Genomic DNA, 20,875 nt, shown 5'->3' on the forward strand with positions numbered 1-20,875 from the left:
ATATCACACTAATAATTCAACCACCATGAAAAAAATAAATATTTTTTCATGATGCAATTAATGGAATGTTTATAGTTGGACATCAATCATTTCATAAGCTGCTACAAAATAATAAATAATCTTTGGAATACGGTAGTATATTAGTTGTGAATGTTTTCTGTTTTCTAGACTCGTCTTCCAGTTTATTTTCATCATGTGCCTGCTGGAACATCTGTGAGGAATGTTATACACTTTGCACAGGTAAGTAATTGTATGAGGTTACATGCTAAGAAAATTTTTAAAATATTTTTTCAACAAATTTAAAAGCTGAATTTGATTCATAGATCTATAATATTTGTATTTTAAAATATTTTTTCAACAAATTTAAAAGCTGAATTTGATTCATAGATCTAACATACCTGTGCAAAAATATTAGGATGATATATTACTTTATATTTATGTTTATTCTTAGATGATAAAATCACAAAAGTTTCAAATGTATGATTATGGTTCTGCTGCTGAGAATCTTAAATATTATAACCAGGTAAGAGCCAATAAGCATCAATGTGCTGTGCTGTACTGTCAGTGATTGGAGCTCATTGGTATACTGTCAGTGATTGGAGCTCATTGGTATACTGTCAGTGATTGGAACTCATTGTATACTGTCAGTGATTGGAGCTCATTGGTATACTGTCAGTGATTGGAGCTCATTGGTATACTGTCAGTGATTGGAACTCATTGTATACTGTCAGTGATTGGAGCTCATTGGTATACTGTCAGTGATTGGAGCTCATTAGTATACTGTCAGTGATTGGAGCTCATTGGTATACTGTCAGTGATTGGAACTCATTGTATACTGTCAGTGATTGGAGCTCATTGGTATACTGTCAGTGATTGGAGCTCATTGGTATACTGTCAGTGATTGGAGCTCATTGGTATACTGTCAGTGATTGGAGCTCATTGGTATACTGTCAGTGATTGGAACTCATTGTATACTGTCAGTGATTGGAGCTCATTGGTATACTGTCAGTGATTGGAGCTCATTAGTATACTGTCAGTGATTGGAGCTCATTGGTATACTGTCAGTGATTGGAACTCATTGTATACTGTCAGTGATTGGAGCTCATTAGTATACTGTCAGTGATTGGAGCTCATTGGTATACTGTCAGTGATTGGAACTCATTGTATACTGTCAGTGATTGGAGCTCATTGGTATACTGTCAGTGATTGGAGCTCATTAGTATACTGTCAGTGATTGGAGCTCATTGGTATACTGTCAGTGATTGGAACTCATTGGTATACTGTCAGTGATTGGAGCTCATTAGTATACTGTCAGTGATTGGAACTCATTGTATACTGTCAGTGATTGGAGCTCATTGGTATACTGTCAGTGATTGGAACTCATTGGTATACTGTCAGTGATTGGAGCTCATTAGTATACTGTCAGTGATTGGAGCTCATTGGTATACTGTCAGTGATTGGAACTCATTGTATACTGTCAGTGATTGGAGCTCATTGGTATACTGTCAGTGATTGGAGCTCATTAGTATACTGTCAGTGATTGGAGCTCATTGGTATACTGTCAGTGATTGGAACTCATTGTATACTGTCAGTGATTGGAGCTCATTGGTATACTGTCAGTGATTGGAGCTCATTGGTATACTGTCAGTGATTGGAGCTCATTGGTATACTGTCAGTGATTGGAGCTCATTGGTATACTGTCAGTGATTGGAGCTCATTGGTATACTGTCAGTGATTGGAGCTCATTGGTATACTGTCAGTGATTGGAGCTCATTAGTATACTGTCAGTGATTGGAGCTCATTGGTATACTGTCAGTGATTGGAACTCATTGTATACTGTCAGTGATTGGAGCTCATTGGTATACTGTCAGTGATTGGAGCTCATTGGTATACTGTCAGTGATTGGAGCTCATTGGTATACTGTCAGTGATTGGAGCTCATTGGTATACTGTCAGTGATTGGAGCTCATTGGTATACTGTCAGTGATTGGAGCTCATTGGTATACTGTCAGTGATTGGAGCTCATTGGTATACTGTCAGTGATTGGAGCTCATTGGTATACTGTCAGTGATTGGAGCTCATTGGTATACTGTCAGTGATTGGAGCTCATTGGTATACTGTCAGTGATTGGAGCTCATTGGTATACTGTCAGTGATTGGAGCTCATTGGTATACTGTCAGTGATTGGAGCTCATTGGTATACTGTCAGTGATGGAACTCATTGGTATACTGTTAGTGATTGGAGGTCATTGGTATACTGTCAGTGATTGGAGCTCATTGGTATACTGTCAGTGATTGGAGCTCATTGGTATACTGTCAGTGATTGGAGCTCATTGGTATACTGTCAGTGATTGGAACTCATTGGTATACTGTCAGTGATTGGAGCTCATTGGTATACTGTCAGTGATGGAACTCATTGGTATATTGTCAGTGATTGGAACTCATTGGTATACTGTCAGTGATTGGAGCTCATTGGTATACTGTCAGTGATTGGAACTCATTGGTATACTGTCAGTGATTGGAACTCATTGGTATACTGTCAGTGATTGGAGCTTATTGGTATACTGTCAGTGATTGGAGCTCATTGGTATACTGTCAGTGATTGGAGCTCATTGGTATACTGTCAGTGATTGGAGCTCATTGGTATACTGTCAGTGATTGGAGCTCATTGGTATACTGTCAGTGATTGGAGCTTATTGGTATACTGTCAGTGATTGGAGCTCATTGGTAAACTGTCAGTGATTGGAGCTCATTGGTATACTGTCAGTGATTGGAGCTCATTGGTATACTGTCAGTGATTGGAGCTCATTGGTATACTGTCAGTGATTGGAGCTCATTGGTATGCTGTCAGTGATTGGAGCTCATTGGTATGCTGTCAGTGATTGGAGCTCATTGGTATACTGTCAGTGATTGGAGCTCATTAGTATACTGACAGTGATTAGAGCTCATTGGTATACTGTCAGTGATTGGAGCTCATTGGTATACTGTCAGTGATTGGAGCTCATTGGTATACTGTCAGTGATTGGAGCTCATTGGTATAGTGTCAGTGATTGGAGCTCATTGGTATACTGTCAGTGATTGATTATTTTTAATTTTGATGTATACTATAAAACATTTGTGGAATATTTCACTAGTCTCTTTGTTCTTTTGCTCAACATCTTCTTCACTCTTCGATTTTTAAGTGAGTCTTTAATGAAAAAAATTGTTTATAGTGTGTTCTATTTCCATTTCAGTCCACAGCACCACTTTACTACCCCGAGAACTTGACTACGCCAACAGCGCTTTACTGGGGTGGCCAGGATTGGTTGGCCGACCCAAAAGATGTTCAGTCACTGATTCCTAAGATAAAGAACGTTCTAATCTCAAATGATGAGATTGTGGAGTTTGATCACTTGGACTTCATCTGGGGAATGGATGCGCCTGAGCGTGTTTATCACAATATACTCAATACAATTCAAAAACAAGAAGAATCTATATTTAGCAGAGGGTAAATAAATAAGGGCTTCCAGTATAAGCAGTAAACAAATTATTTGACCGATATCCAAGAAATCTACAACTGATAATTCTTATATACTGAAACTTAATTGTGTTGGACATGGTGAGATTTAAGAACTTTTGAACACATCCAATTTAGTCTGACATCTTTTTGAGGCAAAGATTCCCATGGTGCCAACATTTTAAATAATTGCTTTGTTCTATAGAACAAATACTGTGTTTTTACAATATTACTTCCCATGTATTAATTAGCCAGCTTCCAAAAGATGATGTTACTTTCATAACTGTCACTGGATACATAACTAGCACCAATTTGAGATGGCAGAACACAGTGGGAAGAGATTTGTTATTGGAGAGAGAGGTGTTTACAAATATTGTTACCCTGCATTTAATGTGAATGAAGGGAAAGGTATGTAGAGGGGAAATGTCTGTCTTGTTGTCATCAAAAACTTGTTATCTGTTTTCAAATTTGAAAAGAGGTTAAACAGACAACAATAAAGATATTTACACTAATAAGACCCAGACTACTAACATCACTTACTGCCTAAGATCTGTTATTTAGAACGGTTTGGTTTATACAAAGTTGTTTGTTTTATGAGGATCTTGACATGTGTATAAAGAAGGGAATGGAAAGTGATTTTCAGTTTTCTTATGGTTTGCTTTACTCAGGACTCAGGACAGGGTTCAAGTTTTTACTGTACTGTAATGACCCAATCAACAATGGGTGTAAGGGCATACACAAGATTTTGTTTTACATACCGAGTAGTGACTTGTACTCATATTTACTCAGAAAATCATTTGAACATATTTTTTTTAGCTCAATTGAATTTATGTGACATATTTAAGTCTTCCACATTCTGTGTCTGTAATTGGTTCTATTTTCAAGGCTATCTTTATAATGTATTCTTCTAAACATTGGTCATGTTTGAATAACATTGATAAAAAACTACCGATAATAGTTGGGCAGTTTCTTGTAGTCATAGCAACCATAAATACAATTTTATACATGCTTCTGTTGAAGAAGAGCTTCTCTTAGAACAAATGCAGTATAAATATTATAGATCTGTATAGGAGAAATTGCTTTTTAATGGAATTTGTGTTTTTAATTGATTTTATGTATCATGTTATTGTGAAATATAATTAATTAATTTTGCTAGAGTGCATTATAACAGAGTATCAAATAATAGTATGTGTGGATCACAGCAGTCTTAATAATGCTAGACTGGACTGGTCTGGTCTGGACTGGACTGGACTGGACTGAACTGAACTGGACAGTCTTGTCTTGCGTTATTATACATCTGGTCATATTCATACCTGTGTATTTTTTACTGATGTTTGTGTGTACACACTTTCATTAGGAGGTTAAGGTTAGAGGTATATAAACCCAGTTTACTGCAGAAAGTAGGAATAGTATACTATGGTTATATAACCCTAACCCTGTTGCAAGTACCCTAGCCTACATGTCTGTGCGCATGTGTTCGTACTAATGTGGTCCAAAATATTACGCACAACTTCCTTATTTGGGAAATTATGTCACTCTTGAATACTTTACTTATTTGCAGTGTTGGTTGTTGACGGTAAATCTTGGAAATTCTACCTTAATTTTCAGATTTTAATTTCATTTTTCACCATGTTCATATTGACTATCAACATTTCAGTTTTATAGTAAATTGTAAATTGCTCTAATTTTGTGAAAAACGGATTTTCGAAAAATGGCATTATTCTCTGGAGCTCAATAGTTTGCATGACAGCTGTGTGAACTCAACTTATAGCATTATTTTACATAGTAGATGGAGTCAAGGTTTTGGAATTGAAATTACCCATGATTACTTAGTACAATCCCTGGGATTGAGTGGTTTCCTTTTAAAACAGGGTGCCACATTGACTTTCATGAAATTGTCATTTTAATTTGGAGATTTTATTATGTATCTACTTACAGGGAGGAGTTTTAAGGATGGTTTTTAGGTTAAAGAATTTCAGTTCAATAAAAGTTTATTTTTTGTCAATATTGTTGTGTGATCTTTCTTCTACAATTATGTGTTCAAGAAATCGTCCATTCCCCTGCATGTTTCACAAAGTCAGCACAATATTTTGCTTATATTTTAGTATTTTTCAAAAATTGTTTTCATCATTTTGAGCCAAATGGGCACAGCCTGAAAGGCGGACTATTAATTCTTATTTCCAGTTTCCATCTCTAACATTTTCTTAAAAATTCTGCAGCAGATATCAATGAAACTTGGCAGATTGATGAACATGTCTATATTGAATTTGCTCATAATTTTTTTCCCCCAGATCTGAAATTCCTAAGTGGGTCTTTTTCATGATTTTCATCCAAAACTACCTCTCCCAACACCACTGAGCATGCTCAGAATAAATAATTAGCTTAGATTGTAATGCTAGGGTTTTTAGTGATGTCATGACCTTTATCTGAATCAGTGACAGATGGGTCGTGCCATTACCAATCTCAGTGGAAACTGTAGAGGGGTGTCAGAGCTACATTTTGATGGGAATTATAGTAGTGATACTGAAACAAACCCAGGTCCTGGTAATATAAAAAGACCTGAATTAACAAAGAAGTCAAGTTTTTATTAAAAGATGCATCAAGGCTTACTCTGATTTATGAATGTATGAGACATAGTTTGGTTGCACTTGTGTACTAGATTTTGGACCCGGGTCAATGAAAGTTTTCCGTTATCAGATTAAGGGAAATCACTTTATGATGAGTTGTATGCACACAATACATATTACCGGTAATTCAATTGTTTGCAGATGTTCCATGTATTATTTTAACATAAGTAATTTATAATTAAATAACGAGGACTGTGACATTCACGTCTTGTTGATTAAATAACGAGGACTGTGACATTCACGTCTTGTTGGCTATAGTTCTTTATGAAAATGTTTGAAAAAATCTGACATGTAACATTTTGTTTTGTGAATAGTGAATGACAGTTGACTTTGGTGCTCAAAAGATTATGGCATATGGTAGAACTTGAAAACAGCAAAACATATGACAAACTTGAAAACAACTTGCAATTTTCAAAACTGCTATGACAGTCTTTCAGTATACTTGGTTAATACATTATAGTAGGTCAAATGTATCTAATCGAACATTAAATTTAAAGGTGGGCTGCCTACATTCATATCATTGATTTATCACATGTTTGTTGACAAATCTGTTACTGCACCAGAATATCAAGAGAGTTGTGGGGGAAACTGCCACAAACAGTATAGGATCTTTAAATCTCACCAGATAGACTGTAGATACATCAAGCAGTAGACGGTATACCAGTGTGCAATGTTCTAATGGTGAACACGCATTTATTCAGTTGTACTGCAACGAGATAGAGCTAGTTGAAAAACTACATAGGCTAGGACGATTTGAAACAATGTATCACTTGGAGTACAAAGGATGAAGTCTGTCTTAATTAACACTCTTTGTCTATTTAAAGACAAGGGTAGATTCAGACCTTAGAATTTTAATCCTTGGCGTCAATTAATATGATTGGTTGTTTTAATTGAGCCAATCAGGGAGAACACACTTATGCAAACTGATAGAAATGGCTGAATACAGGCCAAAGTGTGTTTCTTTGCGTCACGAAAACAGCATAAATCTATAGGAAATTTGGCTACTACTACTCAATCTTGATAACATAACTAAAGATAATAAACACTGATAATCACATACAACAATGAAATAAATCCGATAAAAAGAAGTGAAGTTATGGTTAAATAACATGAAAAATATATGTATCCACATGGTAATAACGAAAAGAGTCATATTTTTAACATAACTATGGAAATTAAGCACGGAGCAACCAAACTTGTTCTATGTTGATATAGACATCACAGGCAAAACTAACAAAGTTGAAGGGATATGGGGATTTAACAGTAACTGTATAGAAATGGTCGAAATTACCTACCCAGAAAAATGAAGTGTTGCAACTCCAAGAAGCTGTATGTAAAATTCATCAAAGAAGCAAATATGAGTTTAGTGTTAAAATTGTCCATTTGTTTATATAATTAACCCATAATTTGACTTTTGACGTAATTGAGTTGACAATGGTAAGACAACTCAACTAAAGGCAACTAACACATTAATTTAATGATGGCCGCCTTATGTTCCGAAATCCCCATGTTCCGAAATCTCCATGTTTCGAAATCCCTATGTTCCGAAATCTCCATGTTTCGAAATCCCTATGTTCCGAAATCCCTATGTTCCGAAATCCCTATGTTCCGAAATCCCTATGTTCCGAAATCCCTATGTTTCAAAATCCCTATGTTCAAAATCCCTGTTTCGAAATCCCTATGTTCCGAAATCCCTATGTTTCAAAATCCCTATGTTCCGAAATCCCTATGTTTCAAAATCCCTATGTTCCGAAATCCCTATGTTCCGAAATCCCTATGTTCAAAATCCCTATGTTTCAGAATCCCTATGTTTCAGAATCCCTATGTTCAAAATCCCTATGTTACGAAATCCCTATGTTTCAAAATTCCTATGTTCCGAAATCCCTATGTTTCAGAATTCCTATGTTTCAGAATCCCTATGTTCAAAATCCCTATGTTCCGAAATCCCTATGTTCCGAAATCCCTATGTTTCAGAATCCCTATGTTCAAAATCCCTATGTTTCAAAATCCCCATGTTCCGAAACCCAGTGACTAAATGTTTCCTCATTTGAGTGTTCCGACACTCAGGGCGGTGGGGAGGTATAGCGAAAGTTACAAATTACTCGTGAATAAGCGCTATTTGGTGACCGCATTCCACGTAAAACATTTACGTTACATGGTACCATGTGTAAAGTTGTTAATGACGATCCAGATAATCGCATATACATCTATACTATTGGATAACGTGTCTTCTTTGTGCAATTAATTGGGTCACGGTGTATTTTTTGTATTTCCCCGCCAAGTGGTTAATCAACATTTGCGTTATGATGCTATCAAATTGGCGAGGTCAAGAGTTCAGCGGGAACGAGCGCTACCGGGACTTCCGGATGGTTCAGGATGTGTCGCAGTGTGATATTCGCACGCGAAATGACATTCACATACTACACCTATGTTTCACATACGTTTTACTTCTATTTACTATAAACCCTCCCAACGGAAACTCTCCATACTTCTTTGTAACTAAAAATTCTCGAAATAAAACTGTTTTTACATGTAGAAATTTTTCCAAACAAATTTAGCGATTTTTGTCGGAAATATAAATGGGAAGGTTTAATGTTTATTATTATTACTGATGTTGTATCGTTTACTATACTGATATACACATCGTTTATACTGCCTAAGCTTGAATGTAACAAAGATTGACACAGTCGGACTTCTTTTTTGTTTTACAAAAAGAAATAATTAAGTGGTTGGAGTCATTTTCGCGATTACGCTAAACTGACAATTGACAAAAAACAAACAAAAAAGAAGTCCCTTGAAGAACCCTTTGCTATGTACGAACGTGGGAGGCAACCACATACATTTTGTATTTACCACAGTAAGCCTAAATAAAACTAAATTAATGGTATTCAATAAAAGAAATCATAAAATGAATCAGAAGTCAGTGTTTTGTGAGGGAAATGAAATTGACACAGTAGACAGTTTTAATTACCTGGGTATAGTTTTCACTTCGAATGGAAAATTCAAAACTGCGCAAATACTTTAAAAGAGAAAGCTATGGAAGCAATGTTTCCACTAAAGCAGTCTTTATTAACATTATTACATTATAAAATTTGATAAATTAATTGTACCAATTATTAATTATGGGTGTGAAGTATTGGGAGATGAATCAGCAAAACATAGTAACATTATAAAAAGTGTACAGTTTGCATTCTGTAGATTTCTTTTAGGTGTCTGTTATTCTTGTAGAGCTGGGTAGATATCTATTGAACATCAACATTAACACACAGATGATAAAATATTGGTTGAGACTAAAATCATCAGAAGTTCCCAAAATGGTAGCAACTGCTTTAAAATTTATGGAAATAAAAAGGTGATAAACAGGAATGGGTAGAAAAAATAGAAGAGATAACTAAAAACAAAAATATTTCAGAACTATCAAAACAACATGAAAAGAAGATAGGGGAGGTACTCAGAGAAAATTATGTAAAAACATGGAGAAGGGAATTATTTAATGACAGCAGAATGAATGGAGCAACAAACAAACAAACTAACTTCATATAGAACATTAAAAACTACCTTCAATATGGAGAATTATTTAATTGATATAAAAAAAAAAAAAATTAGGGCGATCTTTTTAGAATTTCTGACCATAAACAAAACTGGCAAAAAAAATTTCCTATAAACGAATGAATATGTAAATTTTGTACAGATGATGAAATTGAAGACGAGTACTATTTCTTAATAGGATGCAGTAAATATGACGTACTCCATAATAAATTATTTAAATATATATAGGACAAAAAAATCGATTAATTTTGACAAGCTTTGCATGAATAGAGACTGCACAATTCATACATACAAGTATGAACTTGAGAGATTGGACGTAACAACTCCATCAAATTAGTCTGCAGGTAGTTTTAATGCAATGGCATATTTAGTAGCTTAGTAGTTTTATTCTTAAACTAATTTTCATGTATTTTTTCTTCCATTCTTAGTTACATTTATTCAATGTTTTATTCGTGATTTTGGTGGTCCAGGAGTTAAATGTATTCAGCTTTTATTTGTTTTAAACAATAACATTACGTTATCATGTTTTCCTTCGTTTTATAATTATATGAATTTAATGTGCCATTTGTGATTTTAGTTGCGTGAAGTATTATTATTCTCGGTAGTAGATTTTCGCGTTAAATAAAATTATTATTATTATTATATTTGTACCAAAGTTTCCCGCTCAAGTTCAGAATCCCTACCAGGGTATATAAACACTCAATGTACTTGATTTATGGCTTTTCTATGTTCACGTACTTCAAATAAACAACTAGTTATACGCTAATAAGTATGTATCGTGTCTGACTGCTGGACATCTGGTTTTATAAAGATTATTACCGGTACGTCCATCGATATAGGCGCGGAGAGTTCCGTGAAAATAGAAGTCGACACTTCGACTGACTATCATACAGAGGCTCGGTGAATAAATCGTCACGTAGTACTAGTAACGGCAATCTGAGGCTTTTGTCATTTCAAAATATTATTTCGACGCGAAGGCGATATTCTGAACGATGGCCCATTCCCGGTTTTGCACAGGTAACCCGTTTATATAACGAGTTTCTCTTTACATCTCTGGATCATTTGAGATCACGTGCTTTGAGTCGAAGGGGATTCCCAACGTCATATCCGGTTATCCCCGATCCGCTATATACAATGAATGCAATCTGTGGTACTGTTATGTAAAGGTGAACCATACTGAGTATACAAGTTATGTGACTGAATTGACGAAACTTATAATGTTATAAGTTTAATTAATAATATGGCATCTGAAAGCGGTGGATATGTTGTATTAGGAGGTGGGATCGCTGGCGTCACATGTGCCGAAACAGTAAGTATAATACCGACTTGCTGTCGGTCACACTTCTGATGAGAGCGATTGAGTTGGGGCATGGGAAAGACTTTCTTTTGTACCCCCATCCCTAACCCTAACTCTAACACTCATTCACAGTTAACAACAATTTATTAACTCATAACAACCTACTGAAGGAGGTTAAAGGTTACAACAACAACAAAAATTATAGATACAAATTAATCAAATTACAATGGCTAATAGTTTAAAGACAACCAGAAACAGACTAAATTGAAGTTAGTAACGGAAATATATAATGAAGTAAATTGAAACACCAACAAAAAACTATAAACTGAATATAAAAAGAAAAACCCAATGAATAGGTTTAAAAAAAAAAGTTAATAACTAAGTAGGTGCTGCTGTCTAATAGCAAAGCTGTATTTCAGATATTGTGCCAGAGGAATTGCTAAGTTATTATTTGACATTATTTTTATGAATTTATTTTCAGGTGTGAGATTAGTAAAGTCAGGAATAATCTTTTCAGCTTCATTGTATAAAACGACCCTCTCTTTACTATATACTGGGCATATTATGAGGAAGTGATGTTCATCTTCAATATCATTTTTATTACACAAGTTGCAGATTCTGTTGCTACTTTTGATTCTGTTGTGTCTTCCTTTTTCAATTTCTAAACTGTGATTGCTCAGTCTGAATTTAGTTAGGGTACTTTTCAGTTCTTTATTTTTTAGCTTAATTAAGTAGTTTTCCAAAATGAAGTTTGTTTTAAATTTTTTGTAAGTCCTCAGTTTGTTTTTTGTATTAGTGTTTTGTCTGTTATCATCATTAATTGAGTTAATCCAATGCTTTATAAATACATTTTTTATTTTATCATATATCCGTGACATTTGTGACCATTTTAGCTCATTATTGTCAATATCTGATAGTGTTGTTTTTGTAGATTTTAGTACTGAGTTAAGTTCATTGTACCACTTACTTTTTATAGTCTTGTTAAGTAGGAAGGCTTCCTTAATAATGGGGTTTTGAATTTTGTTTAGGTGGTTTGTATGTTTTATTAACTGTTTTTTAATGAATAAATCGATCGGATATCTACCCAACTCACTATAAATTCCCAATTTCGGAGTGTTTTTTGAAACGCCTAGGATGAAGCGACAAAAGCTGAGGTGTACATCTTCTATAGTAGAGTTGAATGAACTTTCTTCAGCCCATACTTCACATCCATATATAAGAATTGGTCTTATTAGTTTATCAAACAATGATAACAATAATGAGGGACTGAGGCTTTCATTATGACCTAATTTGGCTTTCAAAGAGAATAATGCTTTCATTCCTTCGTATTTCAGATGTTTCATAGCAGCTTTAAATTTTCCATTAGGGCTGAGAACAATACCTAAATAATTATAATTTCTCACGATGTTAATCTCATTCCCTTCAAATAAGAATAAATCACTGTCATAGAGTTTATTATTTTTATTAAAAACCATAATTTTTGTTTTTTCTGTGTTCACAGCGAGTTTCCATTTCTGTGTGTATTTTGAGACATTATCAAGGGCATTCTGGAGGCCACTTTTGGATTTAGAAAGAATAACTATATCATCTGCATACATTAGACAGCTGATTGGTGTGTTATTTAAATTTGGTGGATCACATGATTCATGGTCCAGGGTATTAGTTATGTCGTTAATAAAAATGTTGAAAAGTGCAGGGCTCAGATTACACCCTTGCTGTCACCCCATTGTTTAATAGTTTCCAGAATAGACCATCATGCCAAACACTATCAAAAGCCTTTTTCAGGTCTACAAAACAGGCATAAATTTTGTTTGTTTGCTTTAGCTTCTTTTTTTTTCATTCACTGTATTTTCATGCTGATTGTTGTTGGTGTGTTTTTCAATAATAGTTTTCAATATAAATAGGTTGTCAGTTGTACGACGACCTTTTCTGAAATCAAACTGTTGGTGGGACAAAATGTTATTTTTCTCAATAAATGTGGTTAGCCTTGTATTAAGGATACTTGTAAATAGTTTGCCAAGGCAACTGGAGATTGCTATTCCCCTGTAGTTTGAGGGATTTAATTTAGATCCTGCTTTATGTATGGGTATTATTAAACTTGTACTCCATGCATGTGGGAAGATATTTGCATTGTAAATAGAGTTAAATATTTTTTTAATAGGTTTGATGAGGTAATGTTCACCGCATTTTAGCATCTCATTACAGATTTGGTCTTCTGCAGTTGATTTGTTGTTTTTCAATAATCTGATGGCTTGTTTAATTTCATTTTTCTGTATTGGTCCGTCCAAATCAGTTTTACTAGCATCAAGTCCCTTAATTTCCCTATTTCTAAAATCTGATATAATATCGTCTTGTTCTTCTGTATTTTTACCAGGTTTAGAATTTAATAGATCTTTGAAGTGTGTCAGCCATTTATCTGGTGCTATGCAATCAGTCTCTGACTTTCGTGTATTCGTGTCATTGTTGAGTTCACATATTTTTTTCCAGAATGATGAATTGTTACCTTGAAGACTCTCAATTTCATTAAGCTGGTGTACTTTCTGGTGTATGTTTTGAAGAATTTACCTCTAACAATAGGGTCATTAGGAAATCTCTGAATTAATTTAGTATGCATTTTAAGTTCATTACGTAATAAATGGCAATCTTTATCAAACCATCTTTGGTTGTTTGTTTTTTTATTTTTTTATTTATTTTATTTTTTATTATTCTTTTGAAGTGGATTTTTTTAAGAGAAATCTGATACCATTTTGTCAGAGTTCTCATGGTTTGCCAACATAAATGTTTTGATTTCATTACATTTTGCTACTTCTAAAGCAGATAAAAATTTATTTTTTGAGTCACTGTCCCAAATATATTTAGTTGGTAAGGGATCCAATCTATTTACAATCCTGCCATTTACAATTACAAGATTACATTCAATACACATTTGGGAGAGTTTTCTACCAAATTTGTTAACACAGGGTTTTGAGACACTATCCATATTATTACGTGGTTCAAAATTATCATTCACATAATCCAAAGGAAGCAGAATAGAACACTGTAGGAGGCAATAGAAGGTAATGGAATATTACAGTTACCCAATTCATTTGTATATGCCCCCTCTAGATAACTATAGATGTTCTTAGGAGGGGGATGTACAATTAAATGATGAGTGCTGGAGGGTAGGAGTAGGGTTAGTGATGGGGGTACAAAAGGAACTCTTTCCAATTAGGTATTTTTTAGATGATTGGAAGGTATTGAAAAAGTCACCGGTGGTAATTTGTACAAGTCGCGCCTAGGTCAAACGTCATACTGGTGATTTTCATTAGAAGAGTGCATTGGATTGTGGGAAAATCAATGTTTATAAACACAAATGTCGCACATGCATAGCGCGGTGACACCAAAATCACTCTGGATAAGTTTGTTTACTTTGCATGTGTACTGTTTGCATTTCAAGTTTTGATATTTTTAATGGGAACAATACTCTATTGAAACACAAAAAATCCCAAGGAAGAATTTAAATAGTTACATAACATTTACAAATAGAATAACAATCCAAAAAAAATCCCACAAAAATTCACATTCAACTAAAAGGCTACACAATTGAAAATTTGTTACAAAACAATTTCCAATAACTATCTAGTATTTCAAAGATACTAGAACACACCCAATACTATTGTATCTGTTGTCAGTATTTGAAGAATTTCAAGTTAGCTATCTGGTACTAAGACTGGCCCAGTCATGTTATACGAGAATTCCTTAAAGAACGAGTTTGTAGAATCTCCAGTGTTGACATGGTAATTGCTATGTGTGGAAATGTTGCTACTGTGTAACAATTATTTTAATGGGTGTATGTACAGTACCCTCACAAAAATACCTATCAAATATTAGTAAGAGAATCTATTACAGAACCTGAGCACAAGAAATCATTACTTTCCCTTGCCAAAATTATGCATTTTTCCTATTCCTGTAACTTCATGCAAGAATCCTAATAAATATGATTTATCAATATTAGAGATCCTCCATGGCGGTGTAAATATTGTAGTCACTGACACTTATTTTGTATTTACATTTTCATGTATACCATGGGGACCGTATGTTGTCGTTTATTGATTTGATGACTATACATGTATTGTTTGTTCTTTGACTTTTGCATATACACAATGCGACCAAGAAAACATCAAACAAGTTAAGAAAAGTAGCCGTCAGTTGCCGGTGTCAAGAGAGAAGCAGAACCATGACTGTTTGTCGGCCACTGCTGTTCACAGCAGTGATATGATTTCACACAGAGTATGAAAACTGTAAATGTAGACTTGTTAAATAAACACTTGTTCTTCTTCTTCTACGGCTTTATTCCCAGTTGCTGGGGTTACCTGTGCGGATAATATCTCTGCATCATAGTTTTTTTGGCATGGGGTTTTTATTGCCGGATGCCCTTCCTGCCACAAACCACTGTTATCGGACATGAGCCTAGCCTTTTGCCTGAAGAGTTTTCCTTCTCCTAGACTGCACAATTAGATTATAAGTAAGATCATAGAACACATGAATATTTGGTAAGAAAATTGGGTTAGGGTTAGTTTAAATTTGTGTATTTCTATGAGCACTTTTCAAGGTTTTCATTTCTGGCAATGTCATTGTTATCTGAATGTGCACATGATCGTAATGATGTATTGTTGAACACTAAGCGTGTTTAAATCTATACATATTTGTGATAACAAGTAAACAACAAAGTTATGTTTAAACAATTGTATGAACTGTTACAATGACACAAACAGTAATAATAACTCCTTGATCCATTCCTAGGTAATAACTTTTGATTTGTATAAACAGTCTATACTGATGATATGTTGATAGGGTTCAATGATGGCTTTCAGTCACATCATGTTAAGTCAGTGGTACTATCACACTCTTCTACAATGCTACATTTATTTGTAAAATCCTTGTTCAACAACTACTAGTATAATCTATCCTTGATGTACAAGTTTAAAGTATCCATTGATACTGCATAGACTAGTATTTATTTATTTATTTATTTATTTATTTATTTATTTATTTATTTATTTATTTATTTATTTATTTATTTATTTATTTATTTATTTATTTATTTATTTATTTATTTATTTATTCATTCATTCATTCATTCATTCATTCATTCATTCCAGAATGTGGAAACTGTGATTATAAACCTGAATTTTTCAATTTTCTTGGGTTATTCATGTCTGTATAAATCTATTTTCAGTTGTCCATCTTGTGTCCAGAAGAAAGGATTTTATTGATAACATCATCTAATTTGATCAAAGCTGTTACAAATCTCCAAAAAGTAAGAATTGTTTGTTTATTAACATTTTACTTGATATAATGTAAGAGTTAAGGTAGAAACCTGCTCATAATTTTTGACAAAATTGGTCATAAATCGCATGACAATGTATATTAGTATATTATGTACAATCATGAAGCTTTTGTGTGTTACAGTTGAGTTTTCTGAGAAGCATGTCCTAATATTTCTTGAAAATTGTTATTTTTAGAACAGTTCATGGTTTACACTACTCTGAAAGAACCATGGTTTACACTACTCTGAAAGAACCATGGTTTACACTACTCTGAAAGAACCATGGTTTATACTTCTTGAAAGAACCATGGTTTACACTACTCTGAAAGAACCATGGTTTACACTACTCTGAAAGAACCATGGTTTACACTACTCTGAAAGAACCATGGTTTACACTACTCTGAAAGAACCATGGTTTATACTACTCTGAAAGAACCATGGTTTACACTACTCTGAAAGAACCATGGTTTATACTACTCTGAAAAAACCATGGTTTACACTACTCTGAAAGAACCATGGTTTACACTACTCTGAAAGAACCATGGTTTACACTACTCTGAAAGAACCATGGTTTTTACTACTCTGAAAGAACCATGGTTACACTACTCTGAAAAAACCATGATTTACACTACTCTTAAAGAACTATGGTTTACACTTATCTGAAAGAACCATGGTTTACACTACTCTGAATGAACCATGGTTTACACTACTCTGAAAGAACCATGGTTTACACTACTCTGAAAGAACCATGGTTTACACTGCTCTGAAAGAACCATGGTTTACACTACTCTGAAAGAACCATGGTTTACAGTTCTTGAAAGAACCATGGTTTACATTACTCTGAAAGAACCATGGTTTGCACTACTCTGAAAGAACCATGGTTTACACTACTCTGAAAGAACCATGGTTTACACTACTCTGAAAGAACCATAGTTTTTACTACTCTGAAAGAACCATGGTTACACTACTCTGAAAAAACCATGATTTACACTACTCTGAAAGAACCATGGTTTACACTTATCTGAAAGAACCATGGTTTACACTACTCTGAATGAACCATGGTTCACACTACTCTGAAAGAACCATGGTTTACACTGCTCTGGAAGAACCATGGTTTACACTACTCTGAAAGAACCATGGTTTACACTTATCTGAAAGAACCATGGTTTACACTGCTCTGAAAGAACCATGGTTTACACTACTCTGAAAAAACCATGGTTTACACTTCTCTGAAAGAACCATGGTTTACACTACTCTGAAAGAACCATGGTTTACACTGCTCTGAAAAAACCATGGTTTACACTACTCTGAAAGAACCATGGTTTACACTGCTCTGAAAAAACATGGTTTACACTACTCTGAAAGAACCATGGTTTACACTACTCTGAAAGAACCATGGTTTACACTGCTCTGAAAAAACCATGGTTTACACTACTCTGAAAGAACCATGGTTTACACTACTCTGAAAAAAACATGGTTTGCACTGCTCTGAAAGAACCATGGTTTACACTACTCTGAAAGAACCATGATTTACATTACTCTGAAAGAACCATGGTTTACACTACTCTGAAAGAACCATGGTTTACACTACTCTGAAAGAACCATGGTTTACACTACTCTGTAAGAACCATGGTTTACACTACTCTGAAAGAACCATGGGTTACACTTATCTGAAAGAACTATGATTTACACTACTCTGAAAGAACCATGGTTTTTACTACTCTGAAAGAACCATGGTTACACTGCTCTGAAAAAACCATGGTTTCCACTACTCTGAAAGAACCATGGTTTACACTATTTTGAAAGAACCATGGTTTACACTACTCTGAAAGAACCATGGTTTACACTACTCTGAAAGAACCATGGTTTACACTACTCTGAAAGAACCATGGTTTACACTACTCTGAAAGAACCATGGTTTACACTTATCTGAAAGAACCATGGTTTACACTTCTTGAAAGAACCATGGTTTACACTACTCTGAAAGAACCATGGTTTGCACTACTCTGAAAGAACCATGGTTTACACTACTCTGAAAGAACCATGGTTTACACTACTCTGAAAGAACCATGGTTTACACTTCTCTGAAAGAACCATGATTTACACTACTCTGAATGAACCATGGTTTACACTGCTCTGAAAGAACCATGGTTTTTACTACTCTGAAAGAACCATGGTTACACTACTCTGAAAAAAACCATGATTTACACTACTCTGAAAGAACCATGGTTTACACTTATCTGAAAGAACCATGGTTTACACTGCTCTGAAAGAACCATGGTTTACACTACTCTGAAAAAACCATGGTTTACACTTCTCTGAAAAAACCATGGATTACACTACTCTGAAAGAACCATGGTTTACACTGCTCTGAAAAAAACATGGTTTACACTACTCTGAAAGAACCATGGTTTACACTACTCTGAAAAAAACGTGGTTTGCACTGCTCTGAAAGAACCATGGTTTACACTACTCTGAAAGAACCATGGTTTACACTGCTCTGAAAGAACCATGGTTTACACTGCTCTGAAAGAACCATGGTTTACACTACTCTGAAAGAACCATGGTTTACACTTCTCTGAAAGAACCATGATTTACACTACTCTGAATGAACCATGGTTTACACTGCTCTGAAAGAACCATGGTTTTTACTACTCTGAAAGAACCATGGTTACACTACTCTGAAAAAAACCATGATTTACACTACTCTGAAAGAACCATGGTTTACACTTATCTGAAAGAACCATGGTTTACACTGCTCTGAAAGAACCATGGTTTACACTACTCTGAAAAAACCATGGTTTACACTTCTCTGAAAAAACCATGGATTACACTACTCTGAAAGAACCATGGTTTACACTGCTCTGAAAAAAACATGGTTTACACTACTCTGAAAGAACCATGGTTTACACTACTCTGAAAAAAACGTGGTTTGCACTGCTCTGAAAGAACCATGGTTTACACTACTCTGAAAGAACCATGGTTTACACTGCTCTGAAAGAACCATGGTTTACACTGCTCTGAAAGAACCATGGTTTACACTGCTCTGAAAAAACCATGGTTTACACTACTCTGAAAGAACTATGGTTTACACTACTCTGAAAAAAAACGTGGTTTGCACTGCTCTGAAAGAACCATGGTTTACACTACTCTGAAAGAACCACGATTTACACTACTCTGAAAGAACCATGGTTTACACTACTCTCAAAGAACCATGGTTTACACTTATCTGAAAGAACCATGGTTTACACTACTCTGAAAGAACCATTGTTTACACTACTCTGAAAGAACCATGGTTTACACTTCTTGAAAGAACCATGGTTTACACTACTCTGAAAGAACCATGGTTTGCACTACTCTGAAAGAACCATGGTTTACACTACTCTAAAAGAACCATGGTTTACACTACTCTGAAAGAACCATGGTTTACACTTCTCTGAAAGAACCATGATTTACACTACTCTGAATGAACCATGGTTTACACTACTCTGAAAGAACCATGGTTTACACTACTCTGAAAGAACCATGATTTACACTACTCTGAATGAACCATGGTTTACACTACTCTGAAAGAACCATGGTTTACACTACTCTGAAAGAACCATGGTTTACACTACTCTGAAAGAACCATGGTTTACACTACTCTGAAAGAACCATGGTTTTTACTACTCTGAAAGAACCATGATTTACACTTCTCTGAAAGAACCATGGTTTACACTACTCTGAAAGAACCATGGTTTACACAACTCTGAAAAAACCATGGTTTACACTTCTCTGAAAGAACCATGGTTTACACTGCTCTGAAAAAAACATGGTTTACACTACTCTGAAAGAACCATGGTTTACACTACTCTGAAAAAAACGTGGTTTGCACTGCTCTGAAAGAACCATGGTTTACACTTCTATGAAAAAACCATGGTTTACACTGCTCTGAAAAAACCATGGTTTACACTACTCTGAAAGAACCATGGTTTACACTACTCTGAAAAAAAACATGGTTTACACTACTCTGAAAGAACCATGGTTTACACTACTCTGAAAAAACCATGGCTTACACTACTCTGAAAGAACCATGGTTTACACTACTCTGAAAGAACCATGGTTTACACTACTCTGAAAGAACCATGGTTTACACTGCTCTGAAAAAACCATGGTTTACACTACTCTGAAAGAACCATGGTTTACACTACTCTGAAAGAACCATGGTTTACACTTATCTGAAAGAACCATGGTTTACACTACTCTGAAAGAACCATGGTTTACACTGCTCTGAAAAAACATGGTTTACACTACTCTGAAAGAACCATGGTTTAAAACTACTCTGAAAAAAACGTGGTTTGCACTGCTCTGAAAGAACCATGGTTTACACTACTCTGAAAGAACCATGGTTTACACTACTCTGAAAAAAAAATGTGGTTTGCACTGCTCTGAAAGAACCATGGTTTACACTACTCTGAAAGAACCATGGTTTACACCGCTCTGAAAAAAACCATGGTTTACACTACTCTGAAAGAACCATGGTTTACACTACTCTGAAAAAACCATGGCTTACACTACTCTGAAAGAACCATGGTTTACACTACTCTGAAAGAACCATGGT

At 34.8% G+C, this 20,875-nt stretch overlaps 2 protein-coding genes across 2 annotated transcripts in view; both read left to right on the forward strand.

The window, feature by feature from the left end:
- Positions 1 to 4,009, forward strand: part of LOC100371642 (lysosomal acid lipase/cholesteryl ester hydrolase-like) — a 52,095-nt gene extending 48,086 nt beyond the window's left edge. The window contains exons 6-8 of the mRNA XM_002739751.4: positions 169 to 240; positions 452 to 523; positions 3,232 to 4,009. Of these exons, the coding sequence (XP_002739797.2) occupies positions 169 to 240; positions 452 to 523; positions 3,232 to 3,489 (402 nt within the window). The 3' untranslated portion in view covers positions 3,490 to 4,009. The remainder of the gene's footprint in view (positions 1 to 168; positions 241 to 451; positions 524 to 3,231) is intronic.
- Positions 4,010 to 10,793: 6,784 nt separating this feature from the next.
- LOC100371487 (tRNA ligase complex-associated NAD(P)H dehydrogenase PYROXD1-like) overlaps positions 10,794 to 20,875 on the forward strand; it is a 135,791-nt gene continuing 125,709 nt past the window's right edge. The window contains exons 1-2 of the mRNA XM_085506646.1: positions 10,794 to 10,979; positions 16,186 to 16,266. Coding sequence (XP_085362772.1) covers positions 10,911 to 10,979; positions 16,186 to 16,266 — 150 coding nt within the window. The 5' untranslated portion in view covers positions 10,794 to 10,910. The remainder of the gene's footprint in view (positions 10,980 to 16,185; positions 16,267 to 20,875) is intronic.

The sequence above is a fragment of the Saccoglossus kowalevskii genome, chromosome 12 (genome assembly GCF_978046115.1).
Source record: "Saccoglossus kowalevskii chromosome 12, keSacKowa6.1, whole genome shotgun sequence".
Lineage (NCBI taxonomy): Eukaryota > Metazoa > Hemichordata > Enteropneusta > Harrimaniidae > Saccoglossus > Saccoglossus kowalevskii.